The sequence below is a fragment of the Oncorhynchus tshawytscha genome, linkage group LG30, assembly GCF_018296145.1.
Source record: "Oncorhynchus tshawytscha isolate Ot180627B linkage group LG30, Otsh_v2.0, whole genome shotgun sequence".
Taxonomy (NCBI): Eukaryota; Metazoa; Chordata; class Actinopteri; order Salmoniformes; family Salmonidae; genus Oncorhynchus; species Oncorhynchus tshawytscha.
Window position 1 is genome coordinate 35,201,248 of NC_056458.1, and position 20,011 is coordinate 35,221,258.

Genomic DNA, 20,011 nt, shown 5'->3' on the forward strand with positions numbered 1-20,011 from the left:
CCAACTTTACCGTCTGGTGCTCCGCGTGAGATAAATCGAGTGCACATTATATGTCATCGTCTTTCCAGTCATGCTAGTGCGTTTTCCTGTGTGTGTTTTTTTTACACACAGGAGGAGGGTGCTTTGAGCAGCTGAACGTTGGCTAATGTTGGACCAAAAAACAGGGAGGGGGAGATATTGATGCGTTCTAAATTATGGAGCTAAGGAGGAGAAACCTCGCGTGCAATTGTGTTTTACTATATGGAATAACGTTATGTCTCTTTTCCGGTAAGTAACTTACTGTATACCTTTTAAAAGAAGCTAATAACATGATCGCTATAGTTGTTAGCTAGCCAGTAGCTATAGTAGTTTGCATGCTAACTAGCCGCTAGCAAATTATGCATTAGTTAACTGGCTAGCTAAATAGACGATAGTTAGCTAGTTGTGCGTGACTTGGTACGATAGTCGTATTTCAAATCAAGATGTGTGTAATGTATCTATGAACTATAGAGTGCCAGTTAGCTAGCTAGTTACATTCTTGACTTAGGGTCTGGTTAGCTTAGTTTGTTGGTAGCTAGCTAGGAATGCTAACCTAGCTACCTAACATAAAACCAAATAATATCAAAATACACAGAGACGCGAGGAAGCGCCTGTTGTTGTGAAACGTGTCACGTGTTGTTCACATAATTAACTAAACATTTCTGAATCTATTGTTTTGTCATGATGTGTAAGAATTGACCAACTTATTGGTTAAATATGACGGATTCATAGTCTGTGGACAGCAAGTTGAACATATTTTACTTAGCTCATTTGATTTTTTTTATAAGAAGTTATCAAATCTGAGACATGATTATTGTAGCGCATCATTTGTGGTCTACTACACTTTTTGAGATACAACAATAATATTGCTTCCAATGGACTTGGTTTCCATTTGTGTGTTGCTTGCCCAGTCTGCGTTGGGTTGAAATTCAAAGGCTTTAAGGGAAAGGGTCCACCTGTTTTATTATTGCATTCTATGCTGTCAGCATGTTTTTGTCACACTGCATGCCTTCCTCCCTGACCTGGCTCTTTATAAATGGAGAAGATGTTGCCAAATAGGTACAGAACTCTGATGACTAACCCAAATTTACCTATGCCAATCTAGTTAACAACATAGATTAAGAAGCAAATGTCGCGCCAACAGAAATAAACATCTCTCTGGGAAGAAGGGCGGGGGTGTATGCTTCATGATTAACGACTCACGAATCCTAACAACACACAGGAACTGATGTCCTTTTGTTCACCTGACCTAGAAATCCTCATAATCAAATGTCGACCATATTATTTCCCAAGAGAATTCTCGTCGGTTATTGTCACAGCCGTGTATATCCTCCCTCAAGCCGATACCACAACAGCCCTCAAGGAACTTCACTGGACTTGATGCAAACTTGAAACCATATATCCTGAGGCTGCATTTTATTGTAGCCGGGGAATTTAACAAAGTAGATTTGAGATCAAGGCTACCAAAATTCTATCAGCATATTGATTGTAGCACTCATGCGAGCAATACACTGGATCACTGCTACTCTAACTTCTGCAATGCATACAAGGCCCTCCTCAGACACGATATGTATGTGGCAGGGTCTACAGGCAGTCACGGACTACAAAAAGAAAACCAGTCACGGACACCGATGTCTTGATTCCAGATAAACTAAACACCTTCTTTGCCCACTGAGTATAATACAGTGCCATCGATGTGGCCCACAACCAAGGACTGCGGGCCTCTTCTCTGTGGCCGACGTGAGTAAGATGTTTAAAAGTGTTAACCCTCGCAAGGCTGCCGGCCCAGACGCCATCCCTAGCTGCATCCTCAGAGCATGCGCAGACGAGCTGGCTGGTGTGTTTACGGACATATTCAATCTCTCCCTATCCCAGTCTGCTGTCCCCACATGCTTCTCGATTGCCACCATTGTTCCTGTACCCAAGAAGGCAAGGATAACTGAACTTAATGACTATTGCCCCGTAGCACTCACTTCTGTCATCATGAAGTGCTTTGAGAGACTATTCAAAGATCATATTACCTCCACCTTACCTGCCACCCTAGACCCACTTCAATTTGCTTACTGCCCCAATAGGTCCACAGACAATGCAATCGCCATCACATTGCACACTGCCCTATCCCATCTGGACAAGAGGAATACCTATGTAAGAATGCTGTTCATTGACTACAGCTCAGCATTCAACACCATAGTACCCTCCAAGCTCATCATTAAGCCTAAGGCCCTGGGTCTCAACCCTGCCCTGTGCAACTGGGTCCTGGACTTTCTGACGGGCCGCCCGCTACCTGGTGAAGGAAGGAAACAACATCTTAGCTGATCCTCAACACTGGGACCCCACAAGGGTTCCTGGTCACTCCCCTCCTGTACTCTCTGTTCACCCATGACTGCGTTGCCATGCACGCCTCCAACTCAATCATCAAGTTTGCAGATGACACAACAGTAGTGGGCTTGATAAGCAACAACAACAAGACCACCTACAGGGAGGAGGTGAGGGCACTCAGAGTGTGGTGTCAGGAAAATAACCTCACTCAATGTCAACAAAACAAAGGAGATGATCGTGGACTTCATGAAACAGACGGAGCACCCCCCTATCCACATCAACGGGACTGCAGTGGAGAAGGTGGAAAGTTTTAAGTTCCTCGGCGTACACATCATGGACAAACTGAAATGGTCCACCCACACAGACAGTGTGATGAAGGCGTAATAGCGCCTCTTCAACCTCAGGAGGCTGAATAAATTTGGCTTGTCACCCAAAACCCTCACAAACTTCTACAGATTCACAATCGAGAGCATCCTGTCGGGCTGTATCACCGGCCTGGTACGACAACTGCACCACCCACAACCACAAGGCTCTCCAGAAAGTGGTGTGTTCTGCGCAACACATCACCGGGGGCAAACTACCTGCCCTCCAGGACACCTACAGCACCCGATGCCACAGGAAGGCAAAAAAGATCATCAAGGATAACAACCACCTGAGCCACTGCCTGTACACCCCGCTACCATCCATAAGGCAAGGTCAGTACAGGTGCCCCAAAGCTGGGACCGAGAGACCGAAAAACAGCTTCTATTTCAGGGCCATCAGACTGTTAAACAACCATCACTAACAGAGGCTGCTGCCTACATACAGACTTGAAATCATGGCCACTTTAATAAATGGATCACTGGTCACTTTAATAATGTTTACATATCTTACACTACTCTTCTCTTATGTATATACTGTATTTTATACCCTCTATTGCATCTTGCCTATGCCGCTCAGTCATCGCTCATCCATGTATTTATATGTATATATTCTTATTCCATCCCTTTTACTTAGATTTGTGCGTATTAGGTAGTTGTTGTGGAACTGTTAGATTACAGCACTGTCGGAACGAGAAGCACAAGCATTTCGCTACACTCGCAATAACTTCTGATGACCATGTGTATTTGACCAATAAAATTTGATTTCATTGGAAATGTGGCTTTCCTTGTTTTCTGATAGCTGAACATGTCTTAAGCCTAGCAACTATAAAGTATCAAGGCTTTGATGTAAGCTATACATTTAAGTGGCTATATAGTAGAGGCCGACCGATTTTAATTAAGGCCAATTTCAAATTTTCATAACAATTGTAATCTGCATTTTTTGACACCGATCATGGCCGATTACATGGCACTCCACGAGGAGACTGCGTGGCAGGCTGACTACCTGTTATGCGAGTGCAGCAAGGGGCCAAGGTAAGGTGCTAGCTAACATTAAACGTATCTTATAAAAAACAAGCAATCTTAACATAATCACTAGTGAACTACACATGGTTGATATTACTAGTTTATCTAGCTTGTCCTGCGTTGCATATAATCGATGCGGTGCCTGTTAATTTATCATTGAATCATAGCGTACTTCGCCAAACTGGTGATTTAACAAGTGCATTCGTGAAAATAGCACTGTCGTTGCACCAATGTGTACCTAACCATAAACATCAACGCCTTTCTTAAAATCAATACACAAGTGTATATATTTTTAAACCTGCATATTTAGTTAATATTGCCTGCTAACATGAATTTCTTTTAACTAGGGAAATTGTGTCACTTCTCTTGCGTTCTGTGCACGCATAGTCAGGGTGTATGCAGCAGTTTGGGTCGGCTGGCTCGTTGCGAACTGTGTGAAGACTATTTCTTCCTAACAAAGACAGCCAACTTCGCCAAACGGGGGATGATTTAACAAAAGCGCATTTGCGAAAAAAGCATAATCGTTGCCATAAACATCAATTCCTTTCTTAAAATCAATACACAGAAGTGTATATTTTTAAACCTGCATATTTAGTTAAAAGAAATCCAGGTTAGCAGGCAATATTAAACTAGGGAAATTGTGTCACTTCTCTTGCGTTCATTGCACGCATAGTCAGGGTGTATGCAACAGTTTGGGCCGTCTGGCTCGTTGCGAACTAATTTGCCAGAATTTTACTTAATTATGACATAACATTGAAGGTTGTGCAATGTAACAGGAATATTTAGACTTATGGATGGCACTCGTTAGATAAAATATGGAACAATTCCTTTCACTGAAAGAATAAATGTTTTGTTTTCGAAATGATAGTTTCTGGATTTGACCATATTAATGACCTAAGGCTCGTATTTGTGTGTGTTATGTTAAGTCTATGATTTGATAGAGCAGTCTGACTGAGCGGTGGTAGGCAGCAGCAGGCTCGTAAGCATTCATTCAAACAGCACTTTTGTGCGTTTTCCAGCAGCTCTTCGCTGTGCTTCAAGCATTGAGCTGTTTATGACTTCAAGCCTATCAACTCCAGAGATTAGGCTGGTGTGACCGATGTGAGATGGCTAGCTAGTTAGCGGGGTGCGCGCTAATAGCGTTTCAATCGGCAACGTCACTCGCTCTGAGACCTTGAAGTAGTTGTTCCACTTGCAGAGGCTTTTGTGGAGCGATGGTAACGATGTTGCAAGGGTGGCTGTTGTCGATGTGTCCCTGGTTCGAGCCCAGGTAGGGGCGAGGAGAGGGACGGAAGCTATACTGTTACACTGGCAATACTAAAGTGCCTATAAGAACATCCAATAGTCAAAGGTATATGAAATACAAATGGTATAGAGAGAAATAGTCCTGTAATTCCTATAATAACTACAACCTAAAACTTCTTACCTGGGAATATTGAAGACTCATGTTAAAAGGAACCACCAGCTTTCATATGTTCTGAGCAAGGAACTTAAACATTAGCTTTTTTACATGGCACATGTTGCACTTTTACTTTCTTCTCCAACACTGTTTTTGCATTATTTAAACCAATTTGAACAGGTTTCATTATTTATTTGAGGCTAGATTTATTTTATTGATGTATTATATTAAGTTAAAATAAGTGTTCATTCAGTATTGTTGTAATTGTCATTATTACAAATAAATAAAATTGGCTGACTTAATCGGTATCGGCTTTTTTTAGTCCTCCAATAATCAGTATCGGCGTTGAAAAATCATAATCAGTCGACCTCTATTATATAGCCCCAATGCCCTCCCAGCTTTTCAATTTTCAATACATTAAGCAACAAACTAAATGTTGGTTCTTTATCAACAGGTACAAATCTAACAGCGGCCATAGAGTTGTATGCCCCGGCGGAGGTGCTGGTTGAGAATGGCACTACGGGGATCCTCAAGTGTTCCTTCAAGTCCAGGGAAGTGATCAGCAGCGCAGCCACAGTCACCTGGTCGTTTCGTCCAACGGGATCCGACCCCGGAAGCGCTGTTTCCGTAAGTGATTACTTTCTCTGGGTCTATGAACAACTCCCATGAAGTTTCTCTCAGATCTTCCACAAGGAATGTTCGAGCACAACATTTTTCCTCTTACTAGGCCCACTGCCACAGAAAAGACCTAGGGAGTATGTGTGCGTGTGTTTGTGACCGGTCCAATGGAAGGACATTAGCCTGAGGAGGGTTGCGTTATGTTATAGGCAACTTCTTCCTGACCATCTGCCTCCTTCCAGTTCATGTTTCTCCCAACTTAACCCAAAAACAATCATTTGGTATTTGTTTCATTAGTCTGTTGTTGATATAGTCCCAAATGTGTTTCATGTCAGCAATAAAGTTTAAAAGATATACAACTTTTTGTATTTCTGTATTTTGAAAGTCATATCTTTTAAACTTGATTGTATTCAATTGAGATTTTGTCACTGGACCACACACACAGACAATACTCCATAATGTCAAAGTGGAATTAAGTTTTTAGGTATTATTTTACAAATGAATTAAAAATGAAAAGCTGAAATGTATTGAGTCAATAAGTATTCAACCCCTTTGTTATGACAAGCCTAAATAAGTTCAGGAGCAAACATTTGCTTAACAAGTCACATAAGTTGCATGGACTCACTCTGTGCAATAACAGTGTTTAACGTGATTTTTGAATGACTACCTCATCTCTGTACCCCACATGCAATTATCTGTAAGGTTGAGCAGTGAATTTCTAACAGATTCAACCACAAAGACCAGGGAGGTTGTCCAATGCCTCACAAGTGACATACATGATATGCTTTAGTGAATTTCAGAATGTCTGGAATAGAAAAGGCAGAAATAAAACAATTAAATAAACATTCGTAGCCGGTAGATGGGTAAAAGAAAATAGAAAAAAGCAGACCTGGAATATCCCTTTGAGCATGGTGAAGTTATCAATAACTCTTTGGATGATGTATCAATACACCCTGTCACTACAAAGATACAGGTGTCCTTCCTATCTCAGTTGCCGAAAGGAAAGAAACCGCTCAGGAATTTCACCATTAGGCCAATGGTGTCTTTAAAACTTCACAGAGTTTAATGGCTGTGATAAGAGAACCTAGGATGGATCAACAACAGTTGATCGACAGAGGGAAAAGGACACCTGTACAGATTTTAAAATATCCAAAACATCCACCCTGTTTTCAATAAAGCACTAAAGTAAAATTGCTAAAAATGTGTCTAAGAAATTAACTGAATGTCCTGAATACAAAGCGTTGTTTGGGGAAAACACATCTGAGTTCCTCTCTTCATATGTTCATGCATTGTGGTGGCTGCATCATGTTATGGGTATGCTTGTCATTGGCAAGGACAAGGGAGTTTTTTTTAGGATAAAAATAAATCTAATAGAGCTAAGCACAGGCAAAATCCTGGTTGTCTGCTTTCCAACAGACACTGGGACACATTCACCTTTCAGCAGAACAATAACCGAAAACACAAGGCCAAATATACACTGGAGATGCTTACCAAGATTACAGTACCAATATTACAGTTTTGACCTAATCGGCTTGAAAATCTATGGCAAGACTTGAAAATGGCTTTCGAACTATGATCAACAACCAATTTGACAGAGCTTATATATATATATGACTTACAGGTTTGAATACTTAACAAATTCTAACATTTGTAAAGAATAATGTTTCTTCCACTTTGACATTACAGAGTATTTTGTGTAGATTGTTGACAAAAAAGAAAAATCCCATTTTTAATTTAACACAACAAAATGTGGGAAAAGTCAGGAGGTGTGAATAATTACTGAAGGCAATGTAGTTTTTGCATTGCTGGGATTTGTATGGAAATGGCAGGAAGAAGGAGAACTTTTACCCCTATTCCCATTTCCCTCCACTAGAGATCTAGCTAGCTGGCTCATCTTGCTCGTAATGATGCACTTGTATTCGGCCTCGTAACAGTGTTCAGTTGGAGAGGGAGTCACCGACACTAGTCCACACAGCTATCTGTCCCTCCCATCTTTTAAACAAATTGACTATTGAGGATATCCACCTGTCATGTACACGCTAAACAAAATCAGCCATCAGTTTGGTACAGTAGCAGATACGAACATAATACAGAGTATCAGGGGAAGATTTGCTGTTGCTTGGCAAAAGTGCCCAGTGATGTAGGTAAGCCATAAGCTTACAATGGTTAAACCTGTTTGCTTGTCTTTCCCATTTCTGTAATGAGTCCTTAGCCAATGGCTATGTCCCAAATGGCACACTATTCCCTATATAGCCTAGTATAATACTTCTGACCAGAGCCCCGTGGGCACCGTCAAAAGTAGTGCACTATAAGGGGAATAGGGTGCCATTTCGGACTCTGACATTGTGTGCAATTCTTCAACGATATATTTTCTCTTTTAAGTCATTCTTATATCATTTTTTTCTGTCTTTTTTTTTTCATTTTTTTTATTTTAGATTTTCTATTACACTTCTGGCAAGCACTACCCAGGGAGCGTGGCTCAATTCAAAGACAGGGTGAAATGGGCGGGAGATCTGAACAAAAAAGACGCCTCTGTCCATTTAATTGAGGCGCAGTTCAACGACAACGGCACCTACTCGTGTGCCGTGATTAACCCGCCTGACATATCTGTCACCGCCGCTCAGACACAGCTCAAAGTCGTCATCAAAGGTAAACTTGCAAATGGATTCACAACAGTACAGCAACACTCAAGTCAATTTTCAGTAGGAAGTGACCATGCTCTCTCACATTGAAGGATGACTTGGAATAAAAACTGCCAACTGAGCGATTAACAATATCTTAATAACCAAGGGTTAAGAAACACCCATACAAGAGATTAAGCATTTTAACACTGATATAATGCCTCAAACATTGAACTGGCAGTATTGGCACAGCTGTGACTTTGTCATACAACATTACAATTATCTTTCAATGCTTACGTTGCCTTGTTTTGCAGAGTCTCTCCCTCAGAACAGCACGGCTGTCATAGTGAGCGCCGTGTGTGGCGCTGTCATCGGGCTCATTCTCATCGCTGTTGTTACCTGCCTGATCATCAAGAGGCATCAAACCAGTCATGAATACGAAGGGTAAGGCATCCTCCCTTGTATAACCATCAGGGTAGTAGATAACTTTAATATCTGGACGTTGGTCAGTATCAATCATTACACCTGACCATCAGTATCTGTAGAGTATTTTAGGGGGCATCAATAAATGCAATATTAAATATTTGATGAAACAAATGAAATCACACCGGAAACCGTTCTATCGTTGTGATATGTTTTGTGTGCAAAGACTACTCGGCTCTGTCAAAAACCAGTTTACTGCATGCAGTTAATGGCTCTTGATGAGGTCAATCAAAATGAACTGCATCTCAGAAATTACGTATCAGATGTTCATAGTTGTCTTTTTCTGAAAGCAACCCTTGCAGTGAATGGAGCTCTACTTTCAACAAATGTTTTCATGGCCTCTTTGGTTGTGGGGCCTGCCTGAATCTCTCTTCTTCCTGACCTCTCCCCCTGGCATGTCTCTGAGTCACCAACTGACACACACACACTAACGTTCTTAGTCATCAGACCATAACACTTAGCCCTAACTCCACTGCATGGGTTATGGGGGCTGAGTTACAATGGCTGCTATTGTCGCATGTGTCCTCTCTCTTGGAATAGAAAATAACATGTTTTCTATGAAAACATTTTGTGTTGGAAATAACGTTCAATGGTAGAGCATGGAGCTTGCAACGTCAGGATAGCGGGTTAGATTCCCGGGACCACCACTACGTAAAAAAATGTATGTGCGCTTGACTGTAAGTCGCTTTGGATAAAAGCGCCTGCTTAATGGCATATGTTGTTATTATTATATATTCATTAAAACTCAGACTCGACTGGATTTTCCAGTGTGTGTGTTGGCTATGTGGGATTAGACTGTACCAGTGGTACTTGTAAATGCCCTATAACCATGATGAATTATTTACTGACCTAGTAGGTGTCAGATCTGCTTAGCTCAAATGGGTGCTCCAGGTTTACCATTAGAGACCTGAGTGGAGGAAGTCATGCTATCTCCGACAAGAAGGTGTTTAGAGGGTGGCTAAATGCCAAGCGTAGACACTGCTCTCTCTTCGCTCTGATTCACATGATTAGTTACAAGGTTTTTCTTGACCTAGGCCTAATATTAAGCATGATTTGACGCACACCCAAATAAGTAGGGGTGCTGACTAACGGAATAGTACAATTATGAAAACACCCTTAAGATGCAATGATTTAATGGGTATAAAACACCAAGGTGTTATATTTTTTTTCCATATCACATTATATTCAAACAGATAGTTTTGATTGCAGTGTTAAAAAAAACTATCCATCTTCTAGACTCAATTCGAGAGTGTCGCACGACTCAATTGACAACGATGTCGCACGTCAAAAGACCAGAGATGTTGCTTTCCAAGATCTCTGTCAATGCCCACCGTGACGGATTTTTTAAAAATAGGTGTGCCGTTAAGCTTGGCTTGTCATCTAACGTTCATGTCGTTGTCTGCCACTCACATGTCACTCATCCATTACTGACCACTAACCCCTTCCTCTTCTGTTTCACTGTCATATGGCTCTCCTGTTTCCTCTAACGCTACCTCCTGAACAATATACATTGCCTTCAGAAAATATTCATACCCCTTGACTTATTCCACATTTGTTGTGTTACAGCCTGAATTCAAAATGGGTTTCTTACTAGGGCTGACCCCGTTTGGTCGACCAAGATACATTTTAGTCGAGCAGTAGCAAATATATGTAAAAACAGTTATGGGACATGAGACACCTGTCTGATTCACGCCTGTCTTAGTGGGCTAATCCATTGTGGAGGCCTCGGATGGCACACCAGTATTACCAGTAGTACATTTATTGTAAATTCTCAATTTCTCATCTACACTGTGTTTGGGTACGTTAGTTTCTGTTAATGCATTCAATTTATTATTATTATTACTGGTTTACCGTTGTCATTGTAGGAGTGAACACATTGTTTGCAAAGCGCACAACCTAGGCTAAACTTGGTTTATTTAATTTATGTCATGTTCGTTAGTATAGACGGGCCATGCTGCAGCGTATGTAGAGTTTCACATATTTATTTAGACAGTGAAACTTAGAAAAAACAAAACAATAAAGAATAAATGAAATGTGACTAACAATGCAGTGCTAACAGGCAACTAAACATAAACAATATCCCATAACCCACAGGTGGAAAAATGTAACTTAAGTATGATCCCCAATTAGAGACAACGATTACCAGCTGCTTCTAATTGGGAGTCATACACAAACCCCAACATAGAAATAATAAACTAGACTAAAATCCCTAGTCACGCCCTGACCTACTCTACCATAGAAAATACAGGTTTTCTATGGCCAGGATGTGACAATTTACGAGTTGTCAATTTATTAATTGTCTTTTGTTTGGAGCGCTCCTGTCGACCTTGAGTAAGGAGACACACCTGATTACGCATAGAAGTAGGCCTAGGCTACCTGCCCTGCGCACAAATGTAGGCTTATAAATGTGCCCATTTTGGGATGTGCCCATTTTGGGATTTCTGATTATCTTAACTCACCATCACTGTGGAGCTGACAATATTTCCTCAATGTAGCCTATTTGAAAAATCTTTCCAGCTATCTCCCTTGCAATAGCCACAAAAATGTAATGCTTTGATCCGGTGGAAACGTCATAAAATAGGCCTACCTGATTACTTATGCTCAAATAGCCTACATCTGTGTCTGTCCCGAGATCACGAGTGAGGGCCCAGAATATTTTCTATGTTGCAAGTTTGCTAGCATGAGCATTTGGCCGGACCTAGTTGATACAATGTTTCAAGTTCCTTGCAGACAGGCCATGCGGAGCAATGTGATTTATAGTATATTTATTTTTATCATGATATTTTATAGCTGCAGGCTGCAATGTTTTTATTTGTTGGCTTTATGTAGGCTATTTTTACATGCTGGCAATAGAAGTTACTTTTAGATTTGTATTGTCATTTAGATAGAATTTTGATTAACCACATGACATTGATTTTGAGATCTGAAGACTTTATTATAAATTAAACTGTAACATGAAAATCATAACTGACACGCAGATCAGTAGAAATGGTCCGATTTACTTCCCAAATGGAAAAGGTTGCCAACAGCTGGTGTAGCCTATTACCGGCAACTTCAGGAGCGTCGGGTCGGGAACAGGCTATATTAATCTCTGCTACCCTCTTTAGTAATTTGTGTGTCCTTATTTTTAATCGCATTGCTTAAAGCATCAGATAAGCTCAGTAGTCTACATATAGTTGATTATGTTCAAACATAGGGCGTGTCTATATATGGAAAAATACACTCTTAAAAATTTTGACCAATTGATTGAGAGAACAGACTCGGTTAAACAATTGTTTTGTTTTTTTTGTAGTGAACAGCCCTATTTCTCACACATCTACACACAATACCCCCTAATGCAAAGGGAAAACATGTTTTTAGACATGTTTGCAAATTTGTTCAATTAAATTTACATAAGTATTCACATCAAAACATGTTAGAATCTCCTTTGGCTGGGATTACAGCTGAGTTTTTCTGGGTCTTTAAGAGCTTTGCACACCTGGATTGTACAATATTTGCACATTCTTTTTAAAATTCTTAAAATATCAAGTTGGTTGTTGATCATAGCTAGACAGCCATATTCAAGATTTGCCATTTTTAATCCAAAACTGTAAATAGGCCACTCAGGAGCATTCAATGTCCTCTTGGTAAGCAACTCCAGTATATACAGTTGAAGTCGGAAGTTCACATACACTTAGGTTGCAGTCATTAACTTGTTTTTCAACCACTCCACAAATTTCTTGTTAACAAACTATAGTTTTGGCAATTTGGTTTGGACATCTACTTTGTAAATGACACAAGTAATTTTCCCAACAATTGTTTACAGACAGATTATTTCACTTATAATTCACTGCATCACAATTCCAGTGGGTCAGAAGTTTACATACACTAAGTTGACTGTGCCTTTAAATAGCTTGGAAAATTCCAGAAAATGATGTCACGACTTTAGAAGCTTCTGATAGGCTAATTGACATAATTTGAGTCAATTGGAGGTGTACCTGTGGATGTATTTCAAGGCCTACCTTCAAACTCAGTGCCTCTTTGCTTGACATCATGGGAAAATGAAAAGAAATCAGCCAAGACCTCAGAAAAGGAATTGTAGACCTCCACAAGTCTGGTTCGTCCTTGTGAGCAATTTCCAAACGACTGAAGGTACCACGTTGATCTGTACAAACAATAGTACGCAAGTATAAACACCATGGGACCACACAGCTATCATACCACACAGGAAGGAGATGTGTTCTGTCTCCTAGAGATGAACGTACTTTAGTGCGAAAAGTGCCAATCCCAGAACAACAGCAACGGACCTTGTGAAGATGCTGGAGGAAATGGTCGCTCAGCAAGGAAGAAACCACTGCTCCAAAACTGTCATAAAAAAGCCAGACTACGGTTTGCAACTGCACATGGGGACAATGTTTGTACTTTTTGGAGAAATGTCCTCTGGTCTGATGAAACAAAAATAGAACTGTTTGGCCATAATGACCATCGTTATGTTTGACGGGCCATGGCGCAGCCATGGGGAGGGGAGGCTTGCAAGCCGAAGAACACCATCCCAACTCTGAAGCATGGGGGTTGGCAGCATCATGTTGTGGGGGTGCTTTGCTGCAGGAGGCACTGGTGCACTTCACAAAATAGATGGCATCATGAGGATGGAAAATGATGTCCATATATTAAAGCAACATCTCAAGACCTCAGTCAGGAAGTTAAAGCTTGGTCACAAATGGGTCTTCCAAATGTCAAGGTATTGGAGTGGCCATCACAAAGCCCTGACCTCAATCCTATAGAAAATGTGTGGGCAGAACTGAAAAAGCATGTGCGAGCAAGGAGGCCTACAAACCTGACTCAGTTACACCAGCTCTGTCAAGAGGAATGGGCCAAGATTCACCCAACTTATTGTGGGAAGCTTGTGGAAGGCTACCCAAAACATTTGACCCAAGTTTAAAAATGTCAAGGCAATGCTACCAAATACCAATTGAATGTATGTAAACTTCTGACCCAGTGGGAATGTGATGAAAGACATAAAAGCTGAAATAAATAATTCTCTACTATTATACTGACATTTCACAATCTTAAAATAAAGTGGTGATCCTAACTGACCTAAAACAGGGAATTGTTACTTGGATTAAGTTCAGGAATTGTGAAACTGAGTTTAAATGTATTTGGCTAAGGTGTATGTACATTTCTGACTTCAACTGTATTTGTTATTGTGATTTAGGTTATTGTCCATCTGAAAAGTGAATTTGTTTCCCAGTGTCAGTTGGAAAGCACACTAAACCAGGTCTTCCTCTAGGATTTTGCCTGTGCTTAGCTATTCTGTTTTCTTTTTATCCCAAAAAACTCCCAAGTCCTTGTTGATGACAAGCATAGCCATAACATGATGCAGCCACCACCAGGATAGAACATTTGAAGAGTTAATCAGTGATGTGTTGGATTTGCCCAAAAAAGAACACTTCGTATTCAGGACATAAAGTTAATTTCCTTTTTGCAGTTTTACTTTAGTGCCCGATTGCAAACAGCATGCATGTTGAAATCATTTTTGGGGGAAATCCTCCCTGGTCTTTGATGAATCTGTGTTTGAAATGTACACCTCAGCTGAGGGACCTTAAAATGATCTGTATGTATGGGGTAGAGGGTAGAGAGATGAGGCATGCAGTCAAAAATTAAGTTAAACTCGGTTTCCATGCAACTTATTATGACTGAGTAAGTTAATGTTTACTCCTGGACTTATTTAGGCTTACTTTGGCTCAAGACATTTCACAATTCCACTTTGGCATGGGGTATTATGTGTAGGCCAGTGACACAATCTCAATTTAATCAATGTTAAATTCAGGCTTTAACACATCCAAATTTGGCAAAAGTCAAGGGGTGTGAATACTTTATGAAGTCACTGGACACATGTCTCGAGTAAGATAGCTAGTCTAGGATCAGTTTTTACATTTAGACAACAATAAGTAATATTACAGGGGGGAACGGATCCTCTATCCCTCAATCTCAACTCTGGACTTTGAAGCCAATTCCACTACATTTTTTTCGTTGTTCCCTTTGAATCAGGGACTCGTATAATTATCAGGTAGAATGGAAACCAGCAGGCTCCGGACCCTATTATTTAGTATTGACCAGCGCCAACATTTGCTTCTGGAGAGTGCCATGTTTGCGCTTCAGTTTTGTTTATTAGGATCCCCATTTACTGTTGCATAAAACATCAAATACATGACAGAAGTACAGAACAGTTATGTACAATATAAGATAGTATTACATTGACAATATGACTTTTTATAAAAATGTTAAACAACCAAGAGACCAAAAAATACGTGAGTTTATTGGACCACTGATTGACATTGGTATGACTAACATACAACACTAATCTTTCAAGTGGGTGATCACATCGTTATCTCATTGGGGTGGAGAATGTTGTTTTTTCCTAATCCACTTTATTTCTTCTCTTATTGACCAATCGATTGTCACAGTCTATTAGATATAGTAACTATTTTTAAGTCAGAGTTTTTTTGCTACGTTAATGCTGTTTCTTAGTTTTTTTGGAAAGCTGCAGTAACTGATCAACTGTATTTATAAGCATCAGCTCCTTGTTCCCATACAGATCCATGCCTTGTTAATCTTCCAGTACAGTGCCTCTGCCCATGTATGTCACTCCTGCCAACCTCTCCTCCCAGCCACTTGGAGCAGTCATCTCAAAATGTGCAGCATAACTCATGTGGAATCTGCCCATCTCTCATTTGCATTTGTATCTGTCTACCATGTCTTACTGTATGTGTCCATGTCGCCCATTTCTCTGTGCACCAACGCTTCCTGAACTGCACAAAACAAACCTCGGATTCGTAAACCCCTCCCCCGGTGCAAAATCTAGCTGCACTTCAGTGGCGAGTGTGAGCTCCCACCCCACACGCGCGGGGGGGAAGAAGCACGAATCCAGCTTGGAGGGCTCCAGGTGTAGCAGCCCCTCCGCCCCAGTCCAGGTAGGCGCTACAGTCAGTGACTCAAACCAACCATCCACACCCACTGTCTCCCAGGGGACACGAACAGGGGAAGAGATCTAATAATTAACTAGAGCTGAGATGCACAACAGCATTAGCCTTTTCCCAGACCTATTTGTGCTCCTGCCAACTACATTGCTGTCATTGTCAAGTCAACATTTTGCATGACTATTCCATAAGTACAAAAAACAGACTAGTACCTAGCTACTACAGCATAGGCCAGGGTTTCCCAAACTCCGTCCACAGCTGATTCAAATAGTCAACTAATCATCAAATTTAGATCATTTGAATCAGTTGTGTGGTTGGGGCGAAAAACAAAACGTGCACCCCTTGGGGTCCCGAGGACTGATTTTGGGAAACGCTGGAACAGGATTTCAAGCTGATCTCTTTGATGGCTTTAGTGTCTGGTTGTCTACCTTTTTTAGTTTTTCATCTTTCTGATTTTTGGAAATCAGGGTTGTGTTCGGAATGGGAACATTGTAACAAAATGTTGACTTTTCAACCTACTGAATGAGACAGGTTGACACACTCCCTAGCATACTAGCAGATACCCATAGACTTTCAGTCATTGCGCTAATGCTAGTTAGCATTGGCTCACGGAACTACCTCTAACTTCCTTCATACTGGACACGGATACATAACATGGTATCCACAAGTTCGTCTGACTCTGGGGAAGTAGATAAAGAGCCTCATTGCCAATATCCATTTAAAGGGCCATTACACTCAAATCCAAGTTTGTCATGTTTTTTCACCCCCGAAAGTAGTCTATGTCCCAGACAATCTGTTGTGTAGGTCCAGCTATATGCCTCTAACCAAAATCAATGAAAAAATAATTGCCATTAAAGTTCCAGATTTGCGGTACTTATCTTTTCCATCCATTTGGGGTTGAAGCATAGCTGAATCTGCAAAACCAATGGCATGGGATGTGGACTCATCTTGATGTTAGACAACTTGAGGTCTGAAAACATCTGACAAGCATTGGAGTGTAATGTCCCTTTAAGTCTAAGGGAGAGACCCATAGACATTGCTGCCATCAAGTACTGGAGGCGGATACCCTTGCTCTACAGACTTACTAAATCAGTGGTCACCAACCCTGGGCCTGGAGCAGGCTTTTGTTCTAGCCCAGAAGTGACTCACCTGATCCAACAAATCATCAAGACCTTGATGAATGGAATCAGGTGTTTTGGTGCTGGACTGAAACAAAAGTCTACACATCCTGTAGCTCTCCAGGACCAGGATTGGTGACCACTGAATGACGTCATGCATGAGATCACTATTATTCTGGTTAAGCCCTAAATGCTTATGTCAACAACTGGCTGGAGTGTCACAGCATCCTGTTTTGCAAAGCTGAGGCGAGGTAACATAAGCATGTATAGATGTTCATGTAGTGCCTATGAAGGTGCCATGCATTGCTTATGAAAGTTCATGGGAGTCCTCTGATGATGTTATCAAACACTATTGTAGGCCTATGTCTAGGAAAAGGAGAACCTTTAATCTTTGTGTGTCTGAGAGGCTTTTGTTTGCGGTCGACTGGTTTAGTTTGTTGATCTTGTGAGGGACAGTCTTGAAATGTGCCTCTCGCTCATTACATTAAGAGACGTGTTAGGTCAGGTCTGTGGTGGCTAGGTTAACGCCACCACATTTCACTGTCAGTCAAAACATGAAGCTGTACTGTACTTGGCCGTTGTATGTGTGTTGTTTTTCACCCTATGTTTTGAGTTTTTTGTGTGTGTGATTCTTTGATCCCAGTGGTCGATAGAAATGACACCCTGAAGATAACATGAAGAAAATGGTGCCCTCTTCTTCTAACACACTCACACAGCCCAGATGTAGTCCCAAGCTGTGCTAGATGGGAGAAAAAACATGTTTTCTTTTGCGCAACAATCTGGCATTGTTACAGGCTTTTATCTTTATCTGGCTTCATTCAGAAGCAATGGGCCAAATATCTTCCATTAACAACACTGCTTTGATATGTCTTTGTTATTTGGCATTGTTATCTGCAGTTGTCCCCACTTAAATCCCACAGCTGTTTACGTTTCCCACGGCCATTTGAACTTGACAGTTAAACCAGTGAAACAAGTATGGTTACTAACACTGTTTTCCTTCTTCCCCTTTGCCATATCTCCCCACCCATCCATCCGCTCATCACAACAGGGGCCGGTGATATACGCCCAGTTGGATCACTCGGGCACCAAGAACCCCAACTCATTCCACAAGATGGAGCCAGTGGTCTACGCTGACATAAGGAAAAACTGAAACGGGGGTGGGGGGAGAACTGGAGACGAAAAGGGAAAGGCCACCATCGCTCGCTGCTTTGGGGTGGGTGGGTGGGGAATGTTTAAATACAGGGGGGGATTGATGCGGTTTAGAATGCTATTTTTTTTTGTCTCATAAAAACCCTTGTCTGCTGAAAGCATTTATTGCATGTTCATGTGTGTGATACAAAATGTATGCTACCAATGCTTTCAATACAACACAGAGATTAGAGAAACACTTAATACATTAACTGCATGCTTAGTAACTGTAAAATACATAGGTTCAAGTCATTTTTTTACAATACAGGTTAATAACATGTTAACAATCATCTCAGTCCAACATTTTGGATGTTAAATTGACGGTTTAGACATAGGGTTTGGATATAGAATAGGATACCTGAAATACATTGCCGTTTTGGCTGCAATCATGCTACCTTCATCTAATCATGTATACATGTTTACAAGGTAACAATCACGTTAACACCATACAATATCACTCTGGTACACAGCCATGGAAAGCTTCTTGGTGAAATTACTTCAGTGTACAGTTTGTTTATTGTGCTGTAGAATTTAACATTGCATTGTTATAGCTATGACTAAAACACTGCCTGCCACTGGGTTTGAAACTGAACTGTTCAGCTGAAACAATGATACAAAACAAATTTATATTTTTTACATTGTTTTTATTGTACAGAAATGTATACACTGTTTGCATGTAATTTATTAACTAACCACAACTAATCATGGCAATAACCACATTTGACACATTTTAGTTTTAACTTCCGTTTTAGATTATGTAGCTTTGACGTGATCATGTGAGATAATATCATCAAATTTTCTCTTCCGTCTTTCAGAAGCAATGGACCAAATATCTTCCGTTAACAAAACTACTTTGATATATCACTGTGCTTTAATATAAGAAAGTTGACATTCCAAGTCTTATTTTACGTTAAAAAGCCAAATGTTTCTGTTCCAATGACTCACTCTCAATCATGTTTGATTGAAGCGATGCATTAATAATCAGTTCAAATGCTGTATTAATCCCTTCCATATTTGAATGCAGTAGTCTTACCCCAACCTACATTTATGCATATGGATAGTTAACTATGTAAGATTTAGAGCTTGTTACTGTAATTCATTCCTTTCTGGTCAATGGTAGTATCTCTTGGTGTTTTAACAAAATAATCAATTATGTGTTTCAGAATTCCAATTTGATATTGTGTGTCATTTTTGTCAACTAATTTGAAAAAGCATGGCTGGTGCTCTGTCTTGATGCTATACTTCACACTGTCACGTCTTAAAAATCCTTTCGTTCTTTACCCACTGGGGGCACTGGTTGAATCAATGAAATTACATTGAACCAATGTGGAATAGATGTTGACGTGACATCTGTGCCCAGTGGGTAGCGCTTTAGTGTTTTTAACTGTATATTTTTGCAGTTGACAAAATGCTTCTGATCACACGAGAGCTAGAGGAGGTGTCATTCCTGTTTTCCAAAGCTGCCTCATCCACTAGTCCTGCAAAAGTAATTGTTAGTCTACATTCCTAAAAATGAATCAAATGCTGGCGCTTTTCTTGCGGCCTCGTGCTTGTGCAGTATTAGTATATTTGTGTAGTAGTTGTTGAGTAGCGATATTAGCATGTGTAATTTGGTGCTTGTTTATATATCTTATGTTGCAAAACATGCACTATGTCCTGCGTTTCAAAGACCACATGCACTATATGATTTAATTTTTCTCCGTGTCCTGTGCTTCTTTTTGATGTCTTAACTGGAATGTAGTACATTTAGTGCCTTTTGCATTTTGTCTACTAACTTGAACACCTGTTCTCTCTCATACATATACATACATACAGTTGAAGTCAGAAGTTTACATACTCTTAGGTTGGAGACATTAAAACTCATTTTTCAACCACTCCACAAATTTCTTAACAAACTATAGTT

At 40.5% G+C, this 20,011-nt stretch overlaps 1 protein-coding gene across 2 annotated transcripts; it reads left to right on the top strand.

The window, feature by feature from the left end:
- LOC112228347 (myelin protein zero-like protein 1) lies at nt 1-19,805 on the top strand. Of its 2 annotated transcripts, none has more exons than XM_042309200.1 (6): nt 1-267; nt 5,576-5,748; nt 8,175-8,388; nt 8,675-8,804; nt 15,688-15,808; nt 17,969-19,805. In XM_042309200.1, exons 1-6 carry the CDS (start codon nt 195-197, stop codon nt 18,068-18,070), a joined length of 813 nt encoding a protein of 270 aa, XP_042165134.1. In that variant the 5' UTR covers nt 1-194; the 3' UTR covers nt 18,071-19,805. The 2 variants fall into 2 exon arrangements, with proteins under 2 accessions (XP_042165134.1, XP_024249359.1); XM_024393591.2 differs by having other exon boundaries at nt 6-267; nt 15,688-15,796.
- Nucleotides 19,806-20,011: the final 206 nt, after the last annotated feature.